Source organism: Channa argus, chromosome 1 (assembly GCF_033026475.1).
Source record: "Channa argus isolate prfri chromosome 1, Channa argus male v1.0, whole genome shotgun sequence".
NCBI classification, from domain to species: Eukaryota; Metazoa; Chordata; class Actinopteri; order Anabantiformes; family Channidae; genus Channa; species Channa argus.
Genome location: NC_090197.1, coordinates 51094904 through 51109462, shown reverse-complemented (window position 1 = coordinate 51109462; position 14559 = coordinate 51094904). Strand labels below are relative to the sequence as shown.

Below are 14559 nucleotides of genomic sequence, written 5' to 3'. Positions count from 1 at the left end.
ATATATTATTAGTTTATTAAGTAACTGATGCTGTGTATATAGAGTTTTATAGCAAGTTAACTTTCAGTCCCTGTTTAAAAAAAAGTTATGACCTAATTAAACTGTGATAATCAAAATGTTTATCTGTGTTTGAGCCGTTGACTGTGCAGATTCAGTGCAGTGTGTGAGCTGTAAACCACTGTCACATGTAACAAAGTGAACTGTGAAGACAAACCTGTGACAGTCACATAAAAGAACATGACACATGTAGGACAAACAAAGAGACGCGTCTTTAGGTTTTTGGTGTCAAATTCACAATTAGCATCCATCCATTATCTGCAACCACTTATCCACCCTGGACAGGTCTCCAGTCTGTCTCAGGGCCAATACAGAGAGACATACACAGACAGACACCTAGGGACAATTTCCCTAACATGCATGTCTTTGGACTGTGGGAGGAAACTCGCACAAAAACAGGGACAACATGCAAACTCCACACAGAGAGACTGCAGCTGGTCAGGGATTTGATCCAAGGACCTTCTAGCTGTGAAGCAACAGCATTAACCGCTCCACCACTGCTGCCTTCACAAATATAGGTTTTAAATTATTTGGAAATTATTTCGTCGTGATTGTATTTACGTTTTACAACATCTCAACTTTTCTGAAAACAGGTTATTGATGGAGAAAAACACATAATCGTTTTATATTCTAAAGCTCTGATAATGTCTTGTGTTTATGTCTGTTTATTACAAGTGTTATTGATAAAAACAATTTTGTTTCCACAGACAGAAACCAGAGTCTTCAGCATCCAGTCATCTGTCTATGAAGAGTGACTGGTCCAATGATTGTCCTCCAGACTTCAGTCCTGAACCTGGACCCTCAGACACAAAGTAAGAGACAGTTTCTACTTTAAACTGACCTGATGAAGATGATTCACTGAGGATGATTTATATTCATGATGCAGAACTATTAGTGCAGATACTGGTTCAGACTAAGATGGATCTTAGTCTGGGTTTTATTTCCACAAACTACTGATGGTGTTTCTGTAGTAAAAAAAGAAAAAAACAGAAATCTACTGATTAGTTAGTTATAAAGAAATGTTTTCACAGAGAGAAGAAAAAGCAGTTTGGAGAAAGATCCAGAACAAGACCTGGACTGCAGACAGACAGTCAGAGCAGCTCTGTACAAAGTAAGACTGAACATCTGTCTGCTGATGTTTCTGAAAACAAGACTTGTTGTTTTATACACAGACATTTGTCGTATTATACAGCATTAACATTTATTTTGTTATTATCATTCATTTGTGTTAAATATTATAATAATCACAAATTCTTAAACATCTTTGTGTTTTCTTCATTGGTAGTTTCTGATCTTTCAGCAGATGTTGGTCTGCAGGAGGTTTTAGATGAACATAAGATCAGTCTGAGGAGGAGATGTGAATGTGTGACTGAAGGAAGTGATGAAACAGGAAGTGGAACCCTCCTCAACAGGATCTACACTGAGCTCTACATCACAGAGGGACAGAGTGAAGAGGTTAATACCCAACATGAGGTGAGGCAGCTTGAGACAGCTTCCAAGATGAAGACCGTCCATGTCACTCCAATCAAGGTCCACGACATCTTTAAAGTCTTACCTGAGCAACAGAGACACATCAGAGTGGTTCTGACCAACGGTGTCGCTGGTGTTGGAAAAACCTTCTCGGTGCAGAAGTTCAGTCTGGACTGGGCAGAGGGCTTGGAAAACCAAGATGTCAGTGTGCTGGTTCTGCTTTCATTCAGGGAGCTGAACTTGATCAAAGATGAGCAGTACAGTCTTCTCACGCTGCTCCATGTTTTCCATCCAACATTACAGAAGGTCACAGCAGAGCAGCTGGCTGTCTGTAAACTTTTGTTCATCTTTGACGGCCTGGATGAAAGCAGACGTTCACTGGATTTCAACAACAGTGAGGTTGTGTCTGATGTCACACAGAAGTCATCAGTCGACGTGCTGTTGACAAACCTCATCAAGGGGAATCTGCTTCCCTCGGCTCTGGTCTGGATAACTTCCAGACCTGCAGCAGCCAATCAGATCCCTCCTACATGTGTCGACAGGGTAACAGAAGTACGAGGCTTCACTGATGCCCAGAAGGAGGAGTACTTCAGGAGGAGGTTCAGTGATGAAGAGCTGTCCAGCAGAATCATCTCCAACATCAAGACATCCAGGAGCCTCCACGTCATGTGTCACATCCCAGTCTTCTGCTGGATCACTGCTACAGTTCTGGAGCACATGTTGACTACAGAGCAGAGAGGAGAGCTGCCCAAGACCCTGACTGACATGTACTCACACTTCCTACTGGTTCAGACCAAGAGGAAGAAGAACAAGTATGATGAGGGACATGAGACCAGTCCACAGGAGCTGACGGAGGCTGACAGGGACGTTCTTGTGAAGCTGGGGAGGCTGGCGTTTGAACATCTGAAGAAAGGAAACATCATGTTCTACCAAGACGACCTGGAGCAGTGTGGTCTTGATGTCACAGAGGCCTTGGTGTACTCAGGAGTTTGTACAGAGATCTTCAAAAGAGAGAGTGTGATCTTCCAGAAAACAGTCTACTGCTTTGTTCATCTGAGCATTCAGGAGTTTCTGGCTGCAGTTTACTTCTTCCACTGTTACACCAACAGGGAGACAGAGGTACTGGAGGACTTCCTGGGGAAGAAATACTCAACTCAAAACCCATCTCTTGAGGTTTTCCTGAATTCAGCCATGCAGAAATCCCTCCAAAGTCAAAATGGTCACCTGGACCTGTTTGTCCGCTTCCTTCATGGCCTCTATCTGGAGACCAACCAGAGACTCCTAGGAGGTCTGCTGGGTCAGACAGAGAACAGTCCAGAAATCCTCCAGAGAGTCATCAGCAACCTGAAAGAGATGAACAGTTATAAAATCTCTCCTGACAGAAGCATCAACATATTCCACTGTCTGATGGAGATGAAGGACCACTCAGTACATCAGGAGATCCAAGAGTTCTTGAAGTCAGAGAACAGATCAGAGAAGGAACTCTCTGTGATCCACTGCTCAGCGCTGGCCTACATGCTGCAGCTGTCAGAGGAGGTTCTGGATGAGTTGGACCTGAAGAAGTACAACACATCAGAGGAGGGACGACAGAGACTGATCCCAGCTGTGAGGAACTGCAGAAAGGCTCAGTAAGTCCAGATGTGATCAATCACACTTAACACACATAAATAGATGTTGGAACAACAAGTCATATTGATCTGATCTGTAAACTAAAGATATTTTGGTTTAAGATGAAAAGATCACAGAAGAAGGTTCAGCATTTCATCTTTCATTTGATGGTATCATGTTTTATATATATACACACTCAGCCTCAGTCTTCTTGGTGGCAGCAGCAGCTCAGCTCAGCACTAATGGAGACACTTTAGCACAACTACAGTCCTTGTTGTACAGTGACAAAATAATTTAAACTGTTACACAAACTGATTTTTCAAGGAAAAACCAAATTCACAGCTGCATTGTGGTAAAAGACAAACGTCTCCTTCACATGTTTAAAAAACTACAACCATTTATCAAATAAGATGTGTATTTTCAACTTTTCCTTCAGACAAACTGGCAGCAACATATTTAACATATTTAACTTTAGCAGCAGCTTTTGTTTGCAAAATGAATAATAACTTGTATAAAAGCACTAGAGAAACAGAACCAGTGGTAAATTGTCACACAGCTTACTGAGATAAGACTGTTCTAACCTGGGATCATGGTGGACGTTAACTGGTCATGAGGAGCTGGGCTGCAGGCTGCTGACATGATGCTGTGTTGTGTGGTAGAAAATGTTGGATCAGATTTACAGATGGACTTTATTTGGATCAACTGAGCACATGTTGGAAGTGTCGGCTGATTCATTAAAGGAACAGATCAGAATCTGTTGTCACTTGATGAAGAAATGGTGTTTGTAGAACTGTTGGAAAGGAACTCTTTCTCTGGTTTGTACTGATGATGCAGCAGGATGAATTCTCACGTGTTTAGGGCTTTATTATCTGCTCACATTGAGCTAAAAGCTCAGAGTTTCACAGTGTAGATGGACAGTGACTCAAAGCACACTGTGAAAGACACCCAAGACTTTTTCAAGGCTCCACAGTTGAATGTTGTTCAATGGCCAAGTCAGTCATCTGACCTGAATCCAGTTAAACTTGGATTTGACCTGCTGAAGGCCAAACTGAAGGCAAAGCCCCCAAAACCAAGCTGAAGTGAAGAGAGCTGCAGTAAAGGTCTGGCAGAGCATCACCAGGGAAGAAACCCGGCATCTTGTGATGTTCATGGTTCCAGACTTCAGCGAGTTTTTGACTCGGAAAGATTTGGAACAAATATTAAAACAGACAGTTGAACTTGTTCTTAATATTTGTGAGCCACTAAAATTGGGGGTCTGTGAATAAAAGTGTGTGTAGTTCCTCCACTGTTCATCTAATGTTTTGGAGCAAAGCCTTAAATGAAAGCTGACAGTCTCCACTTTAAGCACATTTTGATGGTTTCACTTCAAATCCACTGTGGTGGGACAAAGTGCCAGAACCATGAAATCTGTGTCCCTGTTCAAATACTTATGGACCTGGGTGACTGTGTGTGTGTGTGTGTGTGTGTGTGTGTTTATAGAAGATAAGTTCAGACCATTTAGCTACTGCTTCCATCTCATTCTGCTTTGTGATCAAATTAGAGAAAATATAAACTTTATAGTAGATCTAAAATTATACTTAAAAATTAAATATTAATATTATTTCTCATTATCTCCGATCACAGACTTTCTGGCTGTGGACTCTCAGAGACTCACTGTGAAGTTGTGGCCTCAGCTCTGAAGTCCAGCCCCTCCCATATGAGAGAACTGGACCTGAGTGGAAACTGGGACCTACAGGATTCAGGAGTGAAGCTGATTTGTTCTGGACTGAAGAATCCAAACTGTCTCCTGGAGACTCTGAGGTCAGTTTTCCATCTTAAATCCATAAGTGAATGTTCAGGTTTCGTTTGGTTCATTAGTTTCTACGTTTGTCTGAGCACAAATGTGAAAACCATTTCCTCAGGTCAAATCCCTCAACACTATGTGGGACTTTAAGTTGAGTCCACATAGAGAAGTGAAATAAGTCCAGACTGGCTGATGGGAGATGTCTCCATGTTTGCAGACTGTACTTGAAGGAAAGTGGTGCTGAGGAGGAACAGGCTGACAGTCTGATTGGGCCTTGGACTAGTACCTTGTCTGCACTAGTAGTGGACCATGAACTTAAGGAAAGCCGAGTTTTTCTCAAGTGTTAAAGAGTGAAAAGTGTGAAGATGAAACTTTCTTTCTCTGACATTTGTCTGCCTGACAGCTGGAAGGTTCCACACATTCAACAGTGGTTTCTGCCTGTGGCCTTTATGCACTGAATCTTTTCCCACTGTGATGTTGTGGAGATGGTGAAAGAGCTCAGTTCTTTGCAAACTTCTTCTTTCAACTTGATGACAGAATTGTCAAAGTGCTGAGCCACGAGCCATGTTTGATTGTAGAGACTGAGCCTTTGAGCCAATCCTGATCCCCTCACCTGTTACCAATGAAGCTCCTCATTCTGGAATCATCCACAACCATCTGACTTTTCTTCACTTTTCACTCTTATTTTGTCTTTTCTCAATGAGCTTCAATTTACAAAATACAGTGAAAAATCTTTTCTTTGTCCTTTTGTCAGATAAACCAAAGTTCAAGTGAATGAACAAATCACAGATTGGAGTTTTTAATTGCAGTTTGGAAAAAGTCCCAACTTTTCTAGAAATAACTGTCAAATAGTTTTGTTAGTGTTGTTGAGAAAAACCAAAGGCTGAATGTCGTCTCAGTATGAATCAGAGCTACAGTGAACCTTTGTAGCAGCTCTTTAAATTCTACTGCTGAGGACATGATCAGGATTTTGGTGGTTTGATCGGTTTGACCTTGCAATGAACCAGTTAAAGGTGGATTTTGTTGTAATGTTTCACAATTTAGTTGCTGGTTTATGTTAAAAGATATTTAATAACTAAAATTGAAGAGAGTCTGGAAAGTCAGTAGCATACTTATCTACTGTTGAAATCAAAAACAAAGAAATTAATTTAATAAACATCAGTTTGATATTTCCTCAGGTCAAATCCCTCCAAAAATATGCAAATGAACTCTTCATATCTTTAGTGGTGTCTGATTTATCTCCATCAACCTGTGCATGATGCTTCCTGTCAGACAATGATGTCACTTTGTGTAGAGACACAACCAGTAACCAGGAGCAGAAATCTGACCCTGCAGACATGTTTGTATAGAAAGGTGCTAGGTTCCATTTAGGATCAGAGAAGAGAACATCCATCTGACTTTCAGAGGAAGCTGAACTCAGTGTGGTCATTTATTTCACAATACTGGTCATTTATGAAATTCTAAAGAAAACTTTCAAGATTCAGTCTTTTGAATAAACATGTCTGATTTTATAATATGTTATAAATGTCATGTTCTGAATCAGTGCTGACATGAATAGGTGTATGAATGTTGTGCTGACATTTGGATGATGTCTGTAGAAGTCTGACATTCTGATGATCCACAATAACACAAGCGAGTATACCGAGCGACGACACTAGGTAGTTTATTTCAAACTTCTTCTACTTCTTTTCTCTACTTTGCTTCACATTAATCCTTTCTACTCCAGAAAGCCTTTTTCTTTGTTATACTATGTGTTTTCAGCAGATCCCTGTTCTCCTCCGCAGACGCAGGACATGGCGTCCTACTAGGGGAAGACATGTTTCTCACCTGCGCACTCTCACCCAGACCACTTTGTCACCAGCCTTTTTTTCTCTTGCCCTGTGGAACTGCCAGTCTGCAGTGAACAAGGCCGACTTCATTCCAGCTTTTGCTACACAGTCAGCTGTTCACCTGCTTGCACTTACTCTCCGCCAATTTTTCATTCTCTCACACTCCTCGCTCATCAGGCCGGGGGGTGGGACTGGACTTCTCATCAATGACACCTGGAAGTTTTCCTCGACAGCACCACTCAGCAATCTGTGTTCTCTGGAATATCATGCAGTTAGGATCACAGCACCGATTGCAGTCCAGGTGACTGTGATATACCGACCACCGGGCCAGCTGGGGAACTTCTGCGGTGAACTGGACATGTTGCTGTCCCACTTCCCGGAAGATGCCACTCCTCTCATCGTCATGGGAGACCTGAACATTCACCTGGACAAACCACATGCTGCTGATGTGTTTGCTCTTCTAAACACATTTGACCTGAGTCTGGTCTCCACTCCTCCGACCCACAAAGCTGGCAACAACCTCATCCTCACCCGGAACTGCACCACAGACAACATCTTGGTCACTCCTCTGCATGTATCGGATCATTTCTTCATTCAACTCACAGTCTTTATCCCTAGACCTTCGCAATCTCCCCCCACACTTGTAACATTCTGGCGCAACCTCAGGTCTCTCAACCCGGATCGATTCTCCTCGCTGGTCTCTGCCAGGACCTCTCCATCCGCGATTCAGATGCAGTCACAGACACAGACGAGTCCGCTCGGCTCTCACCTTCTAATCCGTGGCTCACTGACGGGATCCGTGAACAATGCACCACGCTCAGGAGTGCTGAGAGGAAGTGGCGCAAATCCAACACTCCATCTGCCCTTGCTGATTATCAGAATCTGCTTGGACCTTTTTCTCACAGTGTCACCAGGGCTAAGATCAATTACTACCAGGAGAAGCTCAGCAACACCTCGGACACCAGAAAGCTGTTCTCCACTTTCAAATCACTCATCTACCCACCTTCACCTCCGCCATCTACCTCTCTCACTGCTGACAACTTTGCCTTGACTTTTTTACCAATAAGGTGGCAGCCATCAGCTCACAGTTCTCTCCACCAGATGATGACATCCATCTAACCTCTTCCAACACTGCATTGCTCCCATCATTTGCAATTCTGACTGAGGATGACGTATCCACCCTCCTCCTCTCTAATCATCAGACCACCTGCACTCTGGATCCAATCCCTTCCACTCTTCTTCAAGCAGTTGCACCTGCACTAATGCCAGCTATTACACAAGTCATCAACACATCTCTCAAAACAGGGACTTTTCCAACCTCTTTCAAGCAGGCCTTGATTACCCCACTGCTCAAGAAGCCTTCTCTTGATCCCTCTGTAGTGGAGAACTACAGACCTGTCTCCCTCCTTCCTTTTCTGGCCAAGACAATTGAACGAGCAGTCTTCAACCAACTCTCAGACTTCCTTTCCAAGAACAACCTCCTCGATGTCAAACAGTCTGGTTTCAAGAGGGGTCACTCCACAGAAACGGCACTCCTGACTGTTGTGGAATATCTTCGAGCTGCAAAAGCCACAGGTCAATCATCTGTCTTAATTCTACTTGATCTATCATCAGCCTTTGACACTGTGAACCATCAGATCCTCTTGTCTACACTCTCCGACTTGGGCATCTCTGGATCAGCTCTAGTCTGGCTTCGTTCTTACCTATCGGGACGAACCTTCAAGGTATCCTGGCGGAGGCATCTTTCTAACTCTCATAGCCTGTCTACCGGTGTGCCGCAGGGCTCAGTTCTTGGTCCTCTCCTCTTTTCTATCTATACTTCATCCCTAGGGGCCATCATTCACTCACATGGTCTTTCCTATCACTGCTACGCTGATGACACACAGCTCTTCCTGTCCTTTCCACCGGAAGACTCCACTGTCTCATCGCGCATTTCTGCCTGTCTCTCAGACATCTCAGCTTGGATGAGTGAGAGACACCTTCAGCTCAACCTCTCCAAGACCGAAGTCCTTGTCTTCCCAGCCAGACCTTCGATGCAACACAATATCAGCATCAAGATTGGATCTACAGTGATTGTCCCCACTAAATCGGTCAAAAATCTGGGGGTCATCATCGACGACCAACTGAGCTTTAAGGACCACATCTCCTCAGTCTCTAGGGCAGCAGATTTTCTCTCTACAACATCAGGAAGATCAGACCCTACATCACGGAATATACAACCCAACTCATTGTACAGGCGCTGGTCACATCTCGTCTCGATTACTGCAACCCTTTGTTGATGGGGTTACCGATATCCACAATCAAACCCTTGCAGATGATCCAAAATGCAGCAGCTCACCTCATTTTTAATCAGTCAAAAAAGACCCATGTCACACCACTTTTTAGATCTCTACACTGGCTTCCTGTTGCTGCTCGCATGAGGTTCAAAGCTCGGTCTCTTGCTCACAGGGTGGTTAACTCGACAGCTCCCACTTACCTCAAACCACTCATTCAAATCTACAATCCTTCCCGCCCGCTGCGATCTGCCAACGAACGACGTCTGGTGGTCCCAGCACCGCACAGAATGATCCCACGATGGTGGAACGAGCTACCAAACTCTGCACGCTCAGCTGAATCTCTCCCAATATTCAAAAAACTGCTGAAAACAGAACTCTTGCGCGTCTTCCTATGCACTTAAATCTCTTAAAAAAAAAAAAATTCTTTCTGCTCTTTCTCGCACTTGCATCTCATGAACTGTGAACACTTTTGTGATAAGACTTTGTTTTGATGTTTTCTCCTTGACTTAGATTTTTGCTGCCTTGTACCTCACTTGTAAGTCGCTTTGGATAAAATCGTCTGCTAAATGACTAAATGTAAATGTAAATGTAAACACAAGGACAAAGTCACTCTAACACCATTGATTAGGACATATCTGATTAATTACTATTGATTTGATCTACATCTTTGATTCTTTATTCAGATTGAGGAAATGCAGTTTGTCAGAGATCCACTGTGATTCTCTGGTCTCAGCTCTGAAGTCCAACCCCTCCCATCTGAGAGAACTGGATCTGAGTGTCAACAACCTGCAGGATTCAGAACTGAAGCTGCTGTGTGGTTTTCTGGAGAGTCCACACTGTAGACTGGAGACTCTGAGGTCAGACACCATTTTTTAGTTGTGTGCTGAGATTAATATGATGTGAAAGTTGTGGTGACACTAAACTACAGACAGGTTCATGTTTCTGAGGTCAAATCACATTCAAACTGTTCAGTGGTAAAAAGGAAGTTTTGAAAGTGTCGAAAAATCAGATGTGAAAATGTGAAAATTACATTTGATTGTCAGACTTAGAATTGAAGACACTTGTATAAAGCAGCAACAGAGAATCAGCTTGGAGCAAATAGAAGGAGGAGAGAAGAATCAGCAGGTTAAGAACAGGACACACAGCACTAAATAGTTGACTGAAGCTAATGAAGAAGCATCCAACTCCCAACTGTGTCAAGAAGCAGAGACAGTTGATCCTGTTTGATTTGAGTGGAATAAATGTAGAGAGGAGCAGCAGAGTGGGATTGGAAGGTGCAGAGAAAAGGAAAGAAATCCTCCAAACATTCCACAGCTACTATCAAGTGCAACAGGAGATGATTGACAGCTTTACATCATATGGGAAATATTTTGCATGTGTGAAGACATGTGAGAGACACATGAGAGAGCAGGGAGGACAAATGTGTGTTGAGGACAACCAACATGTTGCTGGAGACAAACTGGATCTTTTTCCAATCACTACATTGTCTGATCACATGAAGCCAAATCCAGGTGAATGACAGCAGCTGTGCTGTGAGATCCACCTTAGAGACATTTCAAATGTGTGAGGACTCTCTGTCTCTGTCCAGTGTTTGAAGACAGACACAGAAAAACCTTAGTTTGAAGGTTTGATCATTAAGAGCAGACAAGAGGTTGAAGTTTGTGTTTAGCAGAGTTTAGACTCTAACATTTCACTAATGATCAGATTGTTGCTTCTGTCTTCACAAAGACAACATGGACTGTCCAAATGAAGAAGAAGACAGACAGAAATATATTGTTAAAGAATCCTCAAAAAATCCTGATCTCAGCTCTGACCAGATGATAAAACATTGATGGTTTAAAACAGGAACTTTGTTTTCTAAACCTACATATTTGATTCTTTATTCAGATTGAGAAGCTGCAGTTTGTCAAAGATCAGCTGTGATTCTCTGGTCTCAGCTCTGAAGTCCAACCCCTCCCATCTGAGAGAACTGGACATGAGCTGGAACAAGAAGATGCAGGATTCAGCAGTGAAGCTTCTGTCTGATCTTCTGGAGAGTCCACACTGTAGACTGGAGACTCTGAGGTCAGTAGAGGGTTGGAGTCAGTCCATGTTGCTTTCAGCAGTATTGTACTAAACCCAGTTAGTATCAAAGCAAAGATCCAGTATTTCCTGTAAAGCTCCAACCTTCTCAGTGGCTGCTTTCCTCAGTGAAGCTGTGAGAAGAGAATGGGAACATTTTTTTCTACAGTTTCAGGTGAATGTATTAATAATAAACCTACATTTATTTAAGACAATAATAATAAAACTAAACCAAATACAAAGAAACTTTTTTTAAAAATGTAAAAGTAATAAAATCAAACTCTTTTTAGAACAGCAATAAAATCCTTATTAAAATCAATTTACAGTCAGTGAAAAGCTGCATTATAATGGATCTGCAACCTTAAAGAGACACACGTTTAACTCTGCAATGAAACTGTGTTGGTGAATGTGAAAGGGAAGTTCAGTCCAGAGTCTCAGTTCTGGTTCTGAGTTGAACTTCAGCAGCTGAAGTAGATCACAGCATGAGGGAGGCAACATCATAAAGACTTAAATTGGCCAGTTATGCAGGAGCAAGGCCATGCAGAGCTTTGAATACTTCCAAAAGAATTTCCAACTGAACATGATGAAGTAACGTGTTCACATGTTTTAGATTGGATGAGACCTTTGGCTGCAGAGTCCTGGATAATCCAAAGATGATCAATACATTTTGGGGAATGTCAGACAAATATTGGGTTTTGTTGCATTTAAATATTTTTAGTCATGTGTCATTTTTCTGTCAAATTAAACCTTCAGATCTCAAATGCTCATATTTCTCACTAATGTTTCTCAATACATTGTAAAGAATGTTGAGTTCATCTTTGAATTTAAATTCAGATTTATCACAAGAATAAACTGAAATAAACTTAACAAAACAATATTCTTTGGATTTAATTCATATAAGTGAGATTTAATCATTGATGATCATATAAAAACAGTTGTATTTTTTCACAGAGGTGAATTTTGTTGTTAAATGAATTGAAAAAATTTTAAACCACCAAACAGTTCTTTTTCCATGTTTCAGTCCATGAAGTGAAAATTGTTTTTGTTTCACATTTCTGCTGAACATTTTCCAAAGTTTTCATGAAATCATCTGTAATTTGGGATTCAAATAGTTTTTGTTCTGAATAGTTTAGTAGTAAAATAGTTTTTAGTTTTGCTCATTTTAGAGAAAACACCATTTATTAGGACACATCTGATTGATTACTAATGATTTGATCTTCATCTTTGCTTCTTTATTCAGATTGAGTCGCTGCCGTTTGTCAGAGATCAGCTGTGATTCTCTGGTCTCAGCTCTGAAGTCCAACCCCTCCCATCTGAGAGAACTGGAGCTAAGCTTCAACAACCTGCAGGATTCAGGAGTGAAGCTGCTGTGTGGTTTTCTGGAGAGTCCACACTGTAGACTGGAGACTCTGAGGTCAGTAGAGGGTTGGAGTCAGTCCATGCTGCTTTCAGCAGTATTGTACTAAACCCAGTTAGTATCAAAGCAAAGATCCAGTTATTTCCTGTAAAGCTCCAACCTTCTCAGTGGCTGCTTTCCTCAGTGAAGCTGTGAGAGGAGAATGGGGACATTTTTTTCTACAGTTTCAGGTGAACGTATTAATAATAAACCTACATTTATTTAAGACAATAATACCAAACTAAACCAAATACAAAGAAACCTTTTTAAAAAATGTAACAGTAATAAAATCAAACTCTGTTTAGAACAGCAATAAAATCCTTATTAAAATCAATTTGCAGTCAGTGAAAAGCTGCATTATAATGGATCTGCAACCTTAAAGAGACACATGTTTAACTCTGCAATGAAACTGTGTTGGTGAATGTGAAAGGGAAGTTCAGTCCAGAGTCTCAGTTCTGGTTCTGAGTTGAACTTCAGCAGCTGAAGTAGATCACAGCATGAGGGAGGCAACATCATAAAGGCTCAAATTGGCCAGTTATGCAGGAGCAAGGCCATGCAGAGCTTTGAATACTTCCAAAAGAATTTCCAACTGAACATGATGAAGTAACGTGTTCACATGTTTTAGATTGGATGAGACCTTTGGCTGCAGAGTCCTGGATAATCCAAAGATGATCAATACATTTTGGGGAATGTCAGACAAATATTGGGTTTTGTTGCATCTAATTATTTTTAGTCATGTGTCATTTTTCTGTCAAATTAATATTCATATTTCTCACTAATGTTTCTCAATACATTGTAAAGAATGTTGAGTTCATCTTTGAATTTAAATTCAGATTTATCACAAGAATAAACTGAAATAAACTTAACAAAACAATATTATTTGGATTTAATTCATATCAGTGAGCTGTAATCATTGATGTTCATATAAAAACAGTTGTATTTTTTCACAGAGGTGAATTTTCTTGTTAATTGTGTTGCAAAATGTTTAAAGAACCAAACTGTTGTTTTTCCATGTTTCAGTCCATGAAGTGGAAATTGTTTCTATTTCACATTTCTGCTGAACATTTTCCAAAGTTTTCATGAAATCATCTGTAATTTGGGATTCAAATAGTTTTTGTTCTGAATAGTTTAGTAGTAAAATAGTTTTTAGTTTTGCTCATTTTAGAGAAAACACCATTGATTAGGACAAATCTGATTGATTACTAATGATTTGATCTACATCTTTGATTCTTTATTCAGATTGAGTGACTGCAGTTTGTCAGAGATCAGCTGTGATTCTCTGGTCTCAGCTGTGAAGTCCAACCCCTCCCATCTGAGAGAACTGGACCTGAGCTACAACAACCTGCAGGATTCGGCAGTGAAGCTTCTGTCTGATCTTGTGGAGAGTCCACACTGTAGACTGGAGACTCTGAGGTCAGTAGAGGGTTGGAGTCAGTCCATGCTGCTTTCAGCAGTATTGTACTGAACCCAGTTAGTATCAAAGCAAAGATCCAGTATTTCCTGTAACGCTCCAACCTTCTCAGTGGCTGCTTTCCTCAGTGAATCTGTGAGAGGACAATGGGGACAGGCTTCAGGATTGGACAGAAAGACAGACACAGAGAGAACAGACAGCCAGAAGCTTGTGATCATGTGTTTGAGTTAATGTGAAGACGTCTGTTGTTGTTGTCTTCATGTGGACAGGAAATAAAGCTGGATTCCAGCTGACAGCCTCACAACATGTATAGAGACAGTGGTCCTCATTCATCAAATCTGATCTGATTTCAACACTAAACTATTGATCAGTTTCATCTTTGTCACAGCTCTAAGATCAGTCTGACTGAACCCTGCAAATCAAAGAACCATGGTTACATTTAGTAACCATGTGGTCTTTGTACAGACCAGAACCTCTGCTGACTGACAGATGATGAAGTGAGTCTCTGGAAACATCACTGATCTCCTCTGTTCTCTCTCATTCTCTCCACAGGTGGAAGTGATGATCTCTCTGTGTCCTGATGATGCAGATGTTGCAGCAGCAGCATGTTGTGTGCAGAGAGGCTCTGACTGGACCATGTTACTGGGAGGTAGAGTGGAGAGGAGAGC

At 41.5% G+C, this 14559-nt stretch overlaps 1 protein-coding gene across 3 annotated transcripts in view; it reads left to right on the top strand.

Moving 5' to 3' along the window:
* Positions 1-14559, top strand: part of LOC137098671 (NACHT, LRR and PYD domains-containing protein 12-like) — a 38201-nt gene extending 23642 nt beyond the window's left edge. For all 3 annotated transcript variants that reach the window (XM_067475191.1, XM_067475205.1, XM_067475198.1), the window contains exons 3-11: positions 765-869; positions 1089-1168; positions 1343-3155; positions 4759-4935; positions 9707-9880; positions 10911-11087; positions 12325-12498; positions 13720-13893; positions 14444-14559. In XM_067475191.1, coding sequence (XP_067331292.1) covers positions 765-869; positions 1089-1168; positions 1343-3155; positions 4759-4935; positions 9707-9880; positions 10911-11087; positions 12325-12498; positions 13720-13893; positions 14444-14453 — 2884 coding nt within the window. In that variant the 3' untranslated portion in view covers positions 14454-14559. The remainder of the gene's footprint in view (positions 1-764; positions 870-1088; positions 1169-1342; positions 3156-4758; positions 4936-9706; positions 9881-10910; positions 11088-12324; positions 12499-13719; positions 13894-14443) is intronic.